We start from the raw sequence: 14,569 nt of genomic DNA, 5'->3' as shown, positions 1-14,569 counted from the left end.
GCACAACGCTAGTCTGAACGTAGCCTTAGCTCCTCCCTGGAGTATACACCCTCATGCTGGCTCCAAGAGAACCAGTTCTTGCTTATAGTGTCCGTAGGAGGCACACGGGTCTGGTCTTCAGACCAAAAGCTCTTTATTATTTTTACATTTTTTTTTATTTTTTTTATTATTCTTTTTTTTTTTTCAAAGCGAAGGGGCGACTGATCCTTTCAAAGATCTGATCTCCCCGAACCATCAACAGGTGAGCACAGAGAGTGTCGCCTCCCCGTATCCTCTCCTACGACGTGGGATGTCATGCCTGGGCTGCTTTTCAGGGGTGACAGGTCCCTTAAAGGGAACTGATCTACCCGCACCCTTAACGGACGAGCACATGGAGTGTCGCCTCCATATATCCTCCCCCGTAGCCAGGTTTAATGCCGGACATTCAGCCCTGTCACATCCTAGGGGTTTAACCCCTTGGATGTACAGTGTCCCTCCCCTTTTTTGGCGTCCGAGCAGCCCCCACGGCACCATCACCGTTAAAGCGGATGGAAAAGGAGGTGGACGGTCCCCCTCCACCTCCCTATTAAAGGGATGGTGGATTGAGGTTTATCCCTGCACCGTCCAAGACCAGCAGCTGCAGCAGAAGGACCCGCCGCATACAGCTGGCTTACAGGTCACCCGGCAGCTTCTCGGGTACGTGACGGGGCTGGAGGGCTCCAAACAGGCGGTCTGGGGTGGCGCTGGCATAAGGGGGCCCATCATGGCAGCGGGGGCATGCATCCGGCCCCTTCTTGCTTCGGCATTGGTCGGTGGCGCAAAATTTAGTCCCCGGCTTCGGCCCTCAGGCCGGAGAAATAATTAGGTATGATGCGCTGTGGCGGCTCCGACCACTTTCCTGGCGCTTCTCGCACAGAATGAGATGTGCCTCCGCTAGTCTCGGCGGCCATCTTTCACCCCCCACGACCACCTCAGGACACACAGCTGCCATCAGGATCTTTGCAGCAGGTGTCATAGAGCATGGGGCTACGCAGCTGAAGGCCACACAGCAGAAGCAGGGAACAAAGGATCTGGGTAAGGCAGCGCTGCTGTATACCCCCCTCCTCCCTGCTGTAACTGTTTTTTCACCACAAAATCCCTATTATTATAGAGATACATAGAGGAGTACAATGTCCCAGCCTAAAGTATCTAAAATGTCTAACAAGACTATTGACATTGTTTTCACCTCCTCATTTTTTTGCTCCTCCTGCCAGTCTGCGTTTCCTAAGGCTCAGAGTTCGCTGCTCTACAATGCCTGTGACCCCAAATGCACTAAGGAGCCCTCCACCGCCCCCCAGTTCAGTGTTCTTAGTCCCCCTGAGTGGACTTCGTCACTGTCTCAATCCATAGCTTCTCTGGCCAAAGTGATTGAGTCCCTCTGTGATCTTTCTGGGGAGCGGTGCGTTCGTAGGACTGATATAGAAAGATCCCCCCAAGGCGGGAGCAGTTGGTTAGCAGGAGCCGAAAGCACTCTAGAAGCCTACAGGCGTCTACGAAGCAGATCCGTAGCACATCTCCTGAGCAAACACGTGCCTTGTTGCCCGAGAGCTCTGTTTCTCACTCTCCCTCTCTAGAGGTCAGTAGCGAAAGCGAATCTGAGTGTGAATCGGACGGTTCCTTAGATCCGAATTCGCCAGACTTTCAGAAAACCGTGGATTCGCTGATTGAGGCTGTCAACCAGACTTTGATGGTTGCTGGAGATTCTGGCTCCGCTCCGGATCAAACCGTGTCCTTTAAGAGGACTAAACGCCCTCATAAGGCATTTGCTATTCACCCTGAGTTTCGGGCCATAGTTAATCAGCACAGGGAGCGACCCGATAAATGCTTCACAGGACAAAGACCTCTTGAGGCGAAGTATCCTTTCTCAGCTGAACAGAGGAAAGATTGGGTTGAGTAGACCCCCCAGTATCTCGCCTAGCATCCAAAACCCTTCTGTCCGTGCCGGATGGTTCCTCCATTAAAAACCCCACGGACCGTCAGAAAATTTGGCTCGCTCTGTCTTTGAGGCCTCATGTTCGGCTCTTTATCCATCCTTTGCTGCAGCATGGATAGCTAAGACTGGTCTTATGGTCGAGACTCTAGCTACTTCCATTCAGAGCAGTAATCTTCCCCCAGAGGCGGTGCACCTTGCCAGCCAAATTTCCCGGACAGGAGATTACCTCGTACATGCATCTTTGGATGTGGCCAGCTGTGTTGCTCTGTCAGCAGCCAATGCCATCACCATCAGAAGAGCATTATCACTTAGAGAGTGGAAAGCGGACTCTGCATCAAAGAAGTCTCTCACTTCTCTTCCTTATCAGAGTGGCCGTTTATTTGGTAAGAAGCTGGATCAGCTTATTTACGATGCCATGGGAGGAAAGAGTAAACTTCTTCCCCAACAGAGACTTAGGCGTCCTTTTCAGAGACAGCAACAAATACGTTTCTGATCCTTTTGCTCCAATCCAGGCTGGCTCACTACTACTTCTGTCTCAGGGCGTTCTCCACACAGGGATGGAGGATCTCGGGTCTCATATAGACCTAACCAGCATTGGAAATCTCGACCCAAACAGTCGAGGACTAAAGGACCTAGGTATCAGAGATTCTCTGCCCGCTGACTGCTGGCACTATCTGATCGACACCAGGAGGGTAGGCGGCTGCCTACTTCTGTTTCATCAGGTCTGGCTTTCCGTCATCCACGACGAGTGGGTCAGAGACCTGGTGTCGTCCAGATACAAGATCGATTTTGCTACTTTCCCCCCCCAGCTCGTTTCTTCCCCTCCCGTTCTCCTTCCTCAGAGGCAAGGGCAAAGGCCTTTTCCCAAGCCGTGGACGCATTGCGTCACGACGGCTTCATTGTCCCTGTTCCAAAAAGCGAACAGTTTCAGAGTTTCCACTCGAACCTTTTCGTTGTTTCAAAGAAGGACTGTAAAGTCAGACCCAAACTAGACCTCAAACTTCTAAGCAAGTTTGTCAAGGTCTGTCATTTCCACATGGAATCTTCGTTCAGTTATCACTTCACTGGAAGAAGGGGAATTCTTGACATCAATCGACGTCCGAGATGCTTACTTACATATCCCGATTTTTTTTTTTCTTCCTCCATTTGCGACCAGCATTTTCAGTTCACAGCCCTGCCCTTCGGCCTTGCTACGGCCCTCAGAGTGTCCACAAATGTCATCGCGGCCATCATGTCCATTTTGCTCTCGGGTGTGGTCGTTCTGCCCTATCTGGATGACCTGTTGATCAAAGGTCCATCTTTCCACTGTTCGCATTACTTGCGATACCCTTTCTCGCCTGGGCTGGCTAATAAACTTAAGTAAATCCTCCTCCGTCCCAGCCCAGCAGATATTATTTTTAAGGATGACCCTGGACTCTTCTCGAGGGTTGGTAATTCTCCCTAGAGACAAGGTCCTAGCCCTTCAGCAAGGAGCCCGCGCACTTTGTCAATCTCCCCCCTCGTTCCATCCGGTTTGTTCTGAGAGTCCTGGGAAAAAATGGTGGCCGCAATGAAGCGGTCCCCTTTGCGCAGCTGCACCTTCGTCCCCTGCAGCATGCTCTTCTGGTGGCTTGGGACAGGAACCCGTTCTCCCTCAACCACAGGTGCCACTTATCCCTGAAGGTCAGGCAGGATCTCAGATGGTGGATGATGAAGTCTTCTGTCAATCAGGGGAAATCCTTTCAATGGCTTGTGGTGACTACCGATGCCAGTCTTTTTGGCTGGGGAGAAGTCTTTCGTCTCCACACTTCTCAGGGCCGTTGGTCAATTCGAGAATCAAGGCTACCGGTCAATGTTCTGTAGATCCGTGCCATTCGGCTGGCCCTGCAACAGTGCCATTATCTTCTAGCCGGTCACCCCATCCGTATTCAATCGGACAACGCAACGGCAGAGGCATATATCAATAATCAAGGGGGTACCCCCAGCAGGGCAGCGATGTCCGAGGTACCTCACATCCTCCGATAGAGAACAACCATTCAGTAATCTCAGCGGTGCACATTCCAGGCGTGGAAAACTGGACAGCAGACTTCCTCAGCCGTCGGGCTCGCCTCGGGGGAGTGGGAGCTTCATCCAGAAGTTTTCAACCAGATCTGCCTTCTCTGGATGACTCCAGATGTGGATCTGATGGCATCCAGACTGAATGCCAAAGTTCCCCAGTTCATAGCGCGGTCTCGAGATCCAAGAGCATTCAGAGTGGATGCTCTGGTCCTTCTGTGGCGCCAATTCCGTCTTCTGTGCATTTCCCCCCCAGTCAAGAAGATCAAAGCGAAAGGAGTCCCAGTGATCCTGGTCACGCCGCGCAGAGTTGGTGCGCCTCGTCGCCAACATACCCTGGCGGCTGCCATTTTAGAGTTTCTACAGGCCGGTCTGGACTCCGGCCTGGCACTCTGCTATCTCAAGGGCCAAATCTCTGCTCTATCGGTCTTATTTTAAAGAAGGACTGCGTCAAGACTTCAGGTTAAGACCTTTATACAAGGGGTGTCACATGTGGCACCTCCCTATCGCATACATTTAGAGCCTTGGGACCTCAACTTGGTACTGGGTGCCCTAAAGGAACCACCCTTTGAACCGCTTCAGGACATTTTGTTGATTTTTCTGTCCTGGAAGGTTGTCTTGATGCGATCACATCTATCAGGCGATTTTCGGAACTAGACGCTCTGTCCTGTCTGGCGCCCTTCCTTAACTTCCATCAGGACAAGGTTATCCTCAGGCCATCCCCGTACTTTTTTGCTAAAGGTCATCTCGTCCTTTCACCTTAACGAGGACATTGTCCTTCCTTCATTTTGTCTGCTCCCTATTCACAGGGTGGAAAGAGCTCTTCACACTCTGGACCTAGTCAGAGCTCTGAAAAGGTACGTCTCGAGGACGACGTCCTTCAGAAGGACGGATGCTCTGTTTGTTATCCCGGAAGGTCATAGGAAGGGTCTCGCCGCTTCAAAAGCCACGATAGCCAGGTGGATTCGTTCTACCATCCAGGAGTCATACTGAGTCAGAGGACAGCCCATCCTAGCAGGAATACTCTCCACTCGGGCAGTGGGGGCTTCTTGGGCCATTCGGCATCAGGCGTTGGTGGAACATGTCTGTAAGGGTATGTGTCCACGTGCAGGAAACGCTGCGTGTCTGACGCTGCACAGAGCCGCAGCGTCAGACACGCAGCGTCCAGATGTTACAGCATAGTGGAGGGGATTTAATGAAATCCCGTCTCCACTATGCGTGGTAACACGCACGCGGCGGCCCTGCGACTCCGGACATGCTGCGCGTCTTTTCAGATCGGAGCATGTCCGTATATCTTGCGGCGATGCTGCGTCGCCGCAAGATATAGCACAAGACCCTATGGTGGGGAGCGATGATCCCGGATGTGTGCTATGAACACATCCGGCATCATCGCGTCCCAGAAAGGGGGCGGGGCTTACCGCAGAGCGGCTAAGCCGCTCCGTCGATACCGCCGGCCATCCTGAAAGTGGACACATACCCTAAGGCTGCTACTTGGTCTAGTCTACATACCTTCGCAAAGCACTATAATATTCACTCTCCGGCTTCAGCGGATGCAAGTCTGGGCAGAAGAATTCTGCAGGCAGCATTGGTGCACATCTAGTTAGTTGTTACGTGAAGCCAAGTCCTTTCTGTTGTTTTCCCACCCACCGACTGCTTTGGGACGTCCCATGGTCCTGTGTCCCCCAATGAGGCGAAGGAGAAAAAGGGATATTTGTGTACTCACCGTAAAATCCTTTTCTCCGAGCCACTTATTGGGGGACACAGCACCCACCCTGTTAGCCTAATGGCCTATATGGCTTTTGCCTGATCTTTAAGTTGTCATGTTGTACTCTATGTTGTTACTGCTTTTACACTGAACTGGTTCTCTTGGAGCCAGCATGAGGGTGTATGCTGCAGAGGAGTAGCTAACTTTTTTGTGTTAACTTAGGCTACTTTCACACATCAGGTTTTCGCTGTCAGGCTGAATCCGTCGACTTTTGAAAAAAAATTCGGATCCGTTGCAAATTGTGAAAAACTGAAGGAGAGATTGATTCCAGAACGGAAAATGCAGCTACGGGGCATGCTCAGTGGAAAAAAAAAAAACTGGAATCGCTAACCAGATTCACTCATTTTACCTCATGTTTCACCCGTTTATCGCCAGAACTGTTGCTGTGTGTTTTTTTCGCCGGACAGAAAAACCGTTCCTCTGTATGTTTTCTCCGGCCGACGGAAAACTAATTTTCGACGGATCCGGCAAAAAACGGATGAAACGTTAGGCCATCCAACGCTAATTGAAGTCTATGAGAAAAAAACATCCGGTGGGAAAATTTTTTTTTGCTGGATCCCTTTTTTTCAAAATTCACCAGATTGTGCCTGACGGCAAAAACCTGATGTGTGAAAGTAGCCTCCTGGTGGCAGCATAACACTCATGGTCCTGTGTCCCCCAATAAGTGGCTCAGAGAAAAGGATTTTACAGTGAGTACACAAAAATCCCTGTTTTTTTTTTTTTTTACACAGAAATGAATGGCCAAAATTTTCAGCATTTTCTGAGCAGTTTTTCAATTGGTTTTCTAAATGGACCTTCTTCAGATATGACTGAAATAGACATTGTGTAAACATAGCCTAACAAGCAAAGGGAAAGGGTTTCAGTGTATTAGGCAGATTGGCTTGGTGTTGTAAAGCATGAATTTCAATATTCGGGGAATTATTGGTAACAGGGACATGGTTGCCAACAGTCATGAATTGTAAGGACTGTGCCTATTTCTCTAGTCACCTTCCACGACAGCCACTTCGGAGGTTGTCTTCCCCACCCTAATAGGGGACAGGAACACAAAGAGGTTAAGTATCACTCCCCTTTCTGCAACCACCAGTGTTTTACTGTCCCCTATTGGGCATGAAGAGGATCTGAAGGGGCTGACATGGCCGGCGATCGGAGCTCCACAGATACCTAAATAAGGCGGGCAGCTGAGGTCGGGCTTCCCTCCTCGGACGCTGCTCCCGTCTCCTCGTTTCGGCGGGACTCGGGACCTTCACCGCTCCTCCTGCGCCTCCTTTGGGGGTAATGCGGGGTAGTGATCTGCATACCGGGGGCTTCTTGCAGCCCCCCGGTTTCCTCCTCCCCTGCTGCACGCTGGAGGTGGCGCACGCCTCGGAGGATGTGGCTCTGGCCGACGGGGTCACTTCCGGGTCATCCAGGTGCGTTCCACAGTGGAGCGCACGCCGGCTGGCATTCTCAATTGCGGCGGACAGCATTACCTGGCCGCATTACCGGGGCGTTCCGGAGCGGCGCCCCAATTGGGCAACGTGGGGAGGAGGAGCACAATGACGCTGGCCCAACGATTCATTTAAAGAGATCCAGGTGGCAAGGTAAGCCTGTGTGACAGTTACTATTGTGACGGACATGGACGGTGATAGACCCCCTAGCTCTGCATCTGCAGAACTCCGCGTTCCCCCTCCTACCGTAAGTAGCAGGTGTTGGGCCCAGCTATCCTGTATATATACTCCTAAGTGGCTTAGCAAACCCTTTTTCCTCTCTCTTATAGGGAGAAAAGGTTTCTGATCCTAAAAGGTCAAGCCGCAAATGTAAAGTGTGTGCAGCCAGACTCCCATCTACATATGGGAAAAAGCTCTGCCAGTCCTGTACGGATGAGGTCCTACGCGCTGAACAACCCTCTCTTCTGGATAGCATCAGATCCCTCATTAAAGATGAGGTCCATTCTTCTATGGCTAACTCCTCCCAGATCCCGGAGCCGCAACCACCGCCTCCGACCCAGACTCAGTAGAGATTCAATCCTCGAGTTCGGAGGATGCCTGGGAAAATGAGGGCTCCACTTCAACCCCCACCTTTAAACCAGAGAACAAAAAATACTATTTTAATTCTGAGGACATGGGTGACCTAATCAGTGTAGTAACAGGCACCATGGGGGTGGAGGATGAAGAAGTTACGCTCACGGTACAGGATGAGATGTTTGAGGGTCTAAAGCCCAAAGATCAGAAGGGCTTTCCAGTGCATAAGAATATACAAAATCTAATTCTGCATGAATGATGAATGGGACCTCCCTGAAAAAGGTCTGACTGTTCCGTCAGAGCTAAAGAACCGGTGTCCCTTGGACAGGGATAACTCCTTTTGGGAGACCCCAAAAGTGGATGTACAGGTGTCCAGGGTAACTAAGACAACAGCCCTTCCCTTTGAGGACTCTTCTCAGCTCAATGATCTGATGGATCGAAAGATAGAGAGTTTTTTAAAGAAGTCCTGGGACACCTCCACAAATTTACTAAAGTTTAACATAGCCTCCACTTGCTTGGCCAGATCCCTGTTCATCTGGTTACGCAAGCTTGAGGATCATTTGACACAGGGCACCCCAAGAGAGGAAATCTTAGACTCCCTCCCCCTGCTACAGAAAGCAACTGGGTTCCTAGCCGACGCCTCGCCGGACTCTGTCCGAGTAGCTGCGAAAGCTGCCGACCTCTCCAACTCATCCAGGAGAGCACTTTGGATAAAATCCTGAGGAGGCGATTTCGTCTCCAAGTCCAAATTGTGTAGCATACCCTTCCAGAGTCATAATGCATTTGGACCCGTTCTGGATGATATCTTGGATAAGGCAGCAGATAAAAAGAAATCTCTCCCTGAACAGAACATTCCTAAAAAACGCTTTTTTCGCCCCCCCCCCCCCCTTCATGACCAATCTGCACAGAGAGGAGAAGGCAAAACAGGGAGATGGAGTTATCCCAAAGGAGGCAGGGGCAAGAACATCCTGGCCCCTCAGGCTCAACAAACCCCAGATAAGCAATGACTGTGCTCCGGCTTGCGGGGGTTGACTCTCACTCTTTTTCACGAAGTGGCAGTCCATCTCCACAAATCAGTCAGCCCTTCGTACCATACGAGAGGGACTAAAAATAGAATTCGAGAGTCCATCCCCACAATGCTTAAGAATAACCTCCCTACAAACCCCACACCTCCAGAGCTCCTTATTGAAGGATCTAGAGAACTACTCCAATCAAATGTGATCTCGCAGGTACCAAAACTGGAAGAAGGATGTGGTCATTATTCACGTCTGTTTCTGATAACAAAGCCGTCGGGAAGGTACAGAATTATTATAAACTTGAAACCATTAAACGAATCAGTCTGGTACAGGAGATTCAAAATGGAAACAATCAGATCAGTAATCCCCATCATTGGACAAAATTGGGTGATGGCGACTGTGGATCTGAGGGATGCGTACTACTCCAATCCACCTAGAACACAGAAAATTCCTCAGATTCGCAGTCTCCCAAATAGAACATTTCCAATTCAATGTCCTCCCCTTCGGCATCTCATCGGCTCCACGAGTTTTCACAAAAATTATGGCGGAAGCAATAATCTTCATCCGTCAACAGGGAATATGCATCGTCCCGTATTTGGACGACTTTCTTATTATGGCACCATCTGCCCCTCGTCTGGAAACAGACGTGTCAAAAACCCTGGAGATATTACAATCCCTGGGTTGGATCCTGAATCTAGAAAAATCAGAAGTCCATCCCTCCACAAGGAGGAAATTTTTGGGGGTGCTACTAGACTCGAAAGAGAGGACATCATTTCTACCCAGAGATCATCAGATCAACCTTGTCCGCAAAGTAGCCAAATTCAGAAGCCAGCGAGCGCCAACCCTCATAGTCAGTGTCTGTGCTAGGTTCCCTGACCGCATGCATCCAAGCGGTTTCCTGGGCCCAGGCTCACACGCGAACACTTCAGACTTACGTGCTTCTATATTCCAGAAGACGGCAGACTCCATTGAATCAAAGAATTCTCCCTGGCCATGTAAAATCGGCTCTAAAGTGGTGGATAGATTACCAAAATCTTCAGAGAGGGGTCAGCTGGGATCAGTTTCCCCTAAAAATACTCCACTCAGACGCCAGCAAAAGAGGCTGGGGTGCAGTAGTAGACTGTTTCCTCTTTCAGGGACGATGGGCATCAAATAGCAGCAGTTCCTCGAATCTAAAAGAACTAAAAGCTGTGGAAGAAGCCCTAAAGGCGTCATCTGCACTGATCAGAAATCACCACATACGTATTTACTCGGACAACATGACCACAGTAGCCTTTCTAAGACACCAGGGGGGAATGAAGTATGCTGGTCTTAAGGAAATAGCTGCAAGAATATTCTTCTGGGCAGAGAAAAACCTTCTGTTAGTCACAGCGGTACATCTGAGGGGGTTAGACAACACTCAGGCAGACTTCCTCAGCAGGAAGGACATACATCCGGGAGAGTGGTGTCTAGACCAAACAATGTTCCAGTCCCTAACCTCAAAATGGGGTACTCCAGAGGTGGATCTATTCGCCAACGGACAAAATGCGAAGGTGGAAACATTCTTCTCCCTTTACCACATGGACAGGGCGCAGGGAATAGATGCCTTCTTACAACAGTGGGGGTTCAACCTCGCATATGCCTTTCCACCCATTCCCATGCTGGCGAAAACTCTACAAAAGATCAGGACAGACCGAGTTACCACAATCTTGATTGCCCCATTGTGGCCCGGGAGGAGTTGGTACAGTGCCCTATTAGACATGACTCTGGAAGGTCCCTACATTCTACCTCAAAAAGTCGATCTCCTTCACCAGGATCCCCTACTGCATTCGGACCTGCGCAGATTGAACTTGGCAGCATGGCTACTGAAGCCAGAATTTTAAAAGCCAAAGGACTCTCGGATGAGGTGATCCAGACCCTCCAAAAAAGCAGGAAGGCGGTAACTAACGCCATCTATACTAAGGTCTGGAAAAAATTTGCGTCCTTGTTCTCCCCGGAAACCCCAGACCCTTTCAATCCTAATATAGCACAAGTAATCGTTTTTTTTTTTTTAACAGAAGGGCTTAGAAATGGTCCTTACCCCTAGCACACTCAAAGTGCAAGTATCGGCCCTTAGTAGCTTTTTTTTATTTAAATTTAGCCAGCATTCGCTGGATGAAGCGCTTTATGACAGCAGCATCCAGAATTCGTCCTACGCTCCGGAGTAAAGTGCCTTCCTGGGACCTGAATTCTGTGCTCAATGGTCTAACCCAGGATTCATTTGAACCCCTGGATTCCATAAAGAACTTAACTCTTAAGACAGTCTTTTCAGTTGCAATCACTGCAGCTAGACGTATTGGAGAGTTGCAGGCCCTGTCAATACAGGAACCTTATCTAATGTTCACTACGGATAGCATTATACTAAAACTAGACCAGTCCTTTTTACATAAAGTGGTTTCAAATTTCCACGAGGATCAGGACATTGTACTACCTTCATTCTGCTCAAACCCTCCAACCCTAAAGAAGAGACCTTCCACACCCTAGATGTTCGCAGAGTGGTCCTATCTTACCTACAACAGACAGAGGCCTGGCGAATTGATCAAAATTTATTCATCCAGTTCTCAGGACGAAACAAGGGCAAGACGGTGGCAAAAAACACTATCGCAAATTGGATCAAACAGTCTATTTGTCTGGCATATTCATCACAGGGACTGGATCCTCCTGCTTCACTCAAAGCACACTCTACCCGGGCGATGGCAACATCGTGGGCAGAGAGGGGGAATGCGCAGATATGCAGAGCCGCCACCTGGTCGTCCATCCACACATTCAACAGACATTACAGGCTAAATTTTAATAGGGATTTAACATTTGGAAGGCGTGTTCTGCAGGCCGTGGTCCCTCCCTAGAGAAATTAGTTGTTGGTACTACTCCGAAGTGGCTGTTGTGGAAGGTAACTAGAGAAAATAGAATTAGGCTTACCGGTAATTCGGTTTCTAGGAACCTTCCACGACAGCACTAATTTCCCTCCCTATCTGATATTTTTATTGGATGATTCCTGCACTTCTGTGGTAATTATACATGCTAGTGTCCAGGAAAACACTGGTGGTTGCAGGAAGGGGAGGGGTATTTAACTTTTTTGTGTTCCTGTTCCCTATTAGGGCGGGGAAGACAACCTCCGAAGTGGCTGTCGTGGAAGGTTCCTTGAAACCGAATTACCGGTAAGCCTAATTCTATTTTTTGAAGACCAATCCTCACAAATATTTGTCTTCATCAGTGTTCCAGACAAGTTTCACCCTGAGCTTATGGGAAGCCAGTAGTGAGGTATTTTAAGGGGTCTGGAGTATCTTCAGAGAGTTTAAAATTGGTCTCCGTTCTTAATTCTGAAGCAATTATGCATCATTACATGATCACCCATTTTTTTTTTTTTTTTTTTAATTTTTTTACACACATTTTCCTTTACACATGGATGGAATATTTGTAAACTTACCACTTTCTTCTACGTAACTGTAAAACCCATTATATGCATGTAATATAGTGGCCATTCATTCCTTCATAAGTAACATATAAGTAAGTACGGTAACTAAAACACATTTTATGTATGTAATATTGTGGCTGTTCAGTCCTTAATAAGTAATATATCTAAGTCTTCAAAATGTACTGTAAATAGTTAAAACACTTTTTTTTATTTTCAGGGACCACAATGCAGGATAACATCAGATTCGCTTCAGCTGGCGATGATATTAAAATATGGGATGCCTCATCCATGACGGTGGTGGAGCAATTCAATCCCCATAGTACCACACACCCTGTATCATCTTTGTGTTGGAGCAGTAACAGTATCCTTTGACAGGTGCACATTGCCTTCTTCAGCAGACATGCTCTGGAAGAATGCTGCTGTATAACGCAGCATCGGAGATGTCACTATTTAAAATTAAAGCTTTGTTTTTAGTAGTGTGAGTTAGTCTCTGTCTTGGCCTGATTTCTGACTGCTTGGGCTTAATTTTTCCATCAATATGGCCGTATATGTGGCTTGTTTTTTGGGAACGAGTTGAACTTTTGAATGGCACCATTAATTTTACCATATAGTGTACTAGAAAATGACAACAAAATTCCAAGTGCTGTGAAATTGCAAAAAAAATACAAGTCCACATTTTTTTTTTTTTTTTTTTTATTTACCATGTTCACTATATGGTAAAACTAACCTGGCAGTATAATCCAGGTCAGTATGAGTACTCAGGTACCAAACATATATAGTATTTTATTTTTAAGAGCTGAAAAAAAAATTGGAATTTGGATGAAAAACAAAAAAAACTATGTGAGAGCTTATTTTTTGCTCCCTGAGCTGACAAAACCATTTAATACCATTTTGAGGTAGATACAATTTTTTCTTATCCCCTTTTATAGCATTTTATTGCAATGTTGCGGAGGACAAAATAATGTAATTCTGGCTTTTTGAATATTATTTTTTTTCTTTAAGCTGTTTACCGATCAGATTAATTTATGTTTTTATTGATTGAACAGTTCTGAACACAACAAAACCAAATGTGTATTTTTTATGTTTTATTTTCAATGGGAGGGAAAAGGGGTTGATTTGAACTGTTTTTTTTTTTTTTCATATTTTTTTTAACTCAAATATTTTTTTATTAAGTATAAAATTCTATTAAACATTTCACATTAAGACATAAATTTTCATTTTATCCACTCTTGACCCCCCTTTCCCACCCCTCCCCCTCCTTTCCCACCCCTCCCCCCTCCTTTCCCACCCCTCCCCCCTCCTTTCCCTTTTTTAGACAGCTCACGCTTTTCTTTTAACATGTGTTGTAGTATTATATACATTATCCTTATACACTGACTTTTATTTTGCACATAAAAACCATTAGTATATAGGCGAACCCTCTTCAGGCCTTGCTTCCCTTAACTTCCCCTAACCTAGTTCCAGCCAAGGCGTCCACAATTTAGCGTACAGGACCATCTTTCCTCTTTTCTGTTATACACCCTTCTCCAGGGTAATGACCTGCTTCACATATTTAATATAGTCTCCCCTCGAGGGAGGCTCCTCTTTGATCCAGTTTCTGGCTATGACTTTCCGAGCCATGTATAGTAGTCTAGTGATTGCTATGTTCAGCTTATTATCCACAACTATCTCATCCACATACCCTAACACGCACACCAAAGGTTCTCTTGGAATCACACATCTGCATGCCCCTTCTATCCGACTTATAACCACCAACCAAAAAGCAGTCAATCTCGGACACGTCCACAACATATGAAACATTCCAGCACTATCATTCCTACATCTAGGACATTCAGAGTCAGATCTAAACCCAGCTCTACACAGGACATCTGGGGATCTATACACTCTGTGTACAATATAAAGCTGGGAAAGTCTATATGGCTCATTTAGTGATAATTTTGGCATCCATTCTCATACAGACTCCCACGTTTCATCTTCCAAACGACCCAGCTCCATTTCCCATTTAGCCCTCGTGCCAATCGGATATCCCAATAAGTGAGTATGGAGTAAATCCATATAAAGAGATGAGATAACACCCCTTGTCGTCCCCACTCCACAGATGTAATCCAATACTAAGTCGCTTTGAATTCGGAAACAATCCCCTTCATTTTGAGCCACAAACGCATGCCGTACTTGTTCATACTGGAACCCCCCAGGTGCTCTAAGACCATGCTCCGACTGTAGCTGGGAAAAGGGTTTCAACTCCCGCTGCTCTAAAGTCTGACAGGCATACCGAATCCCCCTGGCTTGCTATTCTGGTATATATCCCATCACCAAAAACTCCGGCAGATTATTATTAAACCACAGTGGAGAGAACCTGGTTAGATAAGC

At 47.5% G+C, this 14,569-nt stretch overlaps 1 protein-coding gene across 2 annotated transcripts in view; it reads left to right on the top strand.

Annotated features, from left to right (window-relative positions):
* Nucleotides 1–14,569, top strand: part of NEDD1 (NEDD1 gamma-tubulin ring complex targeting factor) — an 89,587-nt gene that overhangs the window by 3,616 nt on the left and 71,402 nt on the right. For both annotated transcript variants that reach the window (XM_069764451.1, XM_069764452.1), the window contains exon 2: nucleotides 12,417–12,560. In XM_069764451.1, the coding sequence (XP_069620552.1) occupies nucleotides 12,417–12,560 (144 nt within the window). The remainder of the gene's footprint in view (nucleotides 1–12,416; nucleotides 12,561–14,569) is intronic.

Source organism: Ranitomeya imitator, chromosome 4, assembly GCF_032444005.1.
Source record: "Ranitomeya imitator isolate aRanImi1 chromosome 4, aRanImi1.pri, whole genome shotgun sequence".
Classification (NCBI taxonomy): domain Eukaryota; kingdom Metazoa; phylum Chordata; class Amphibia; order Anura; family Dendrobatidae; genus Ranitomeya; species Ranitomeya imitator.
Note: the sequence above shows the minus strand (reverse complement) of the source record. Positions and strands in the feature narration are given on the sequence as shown.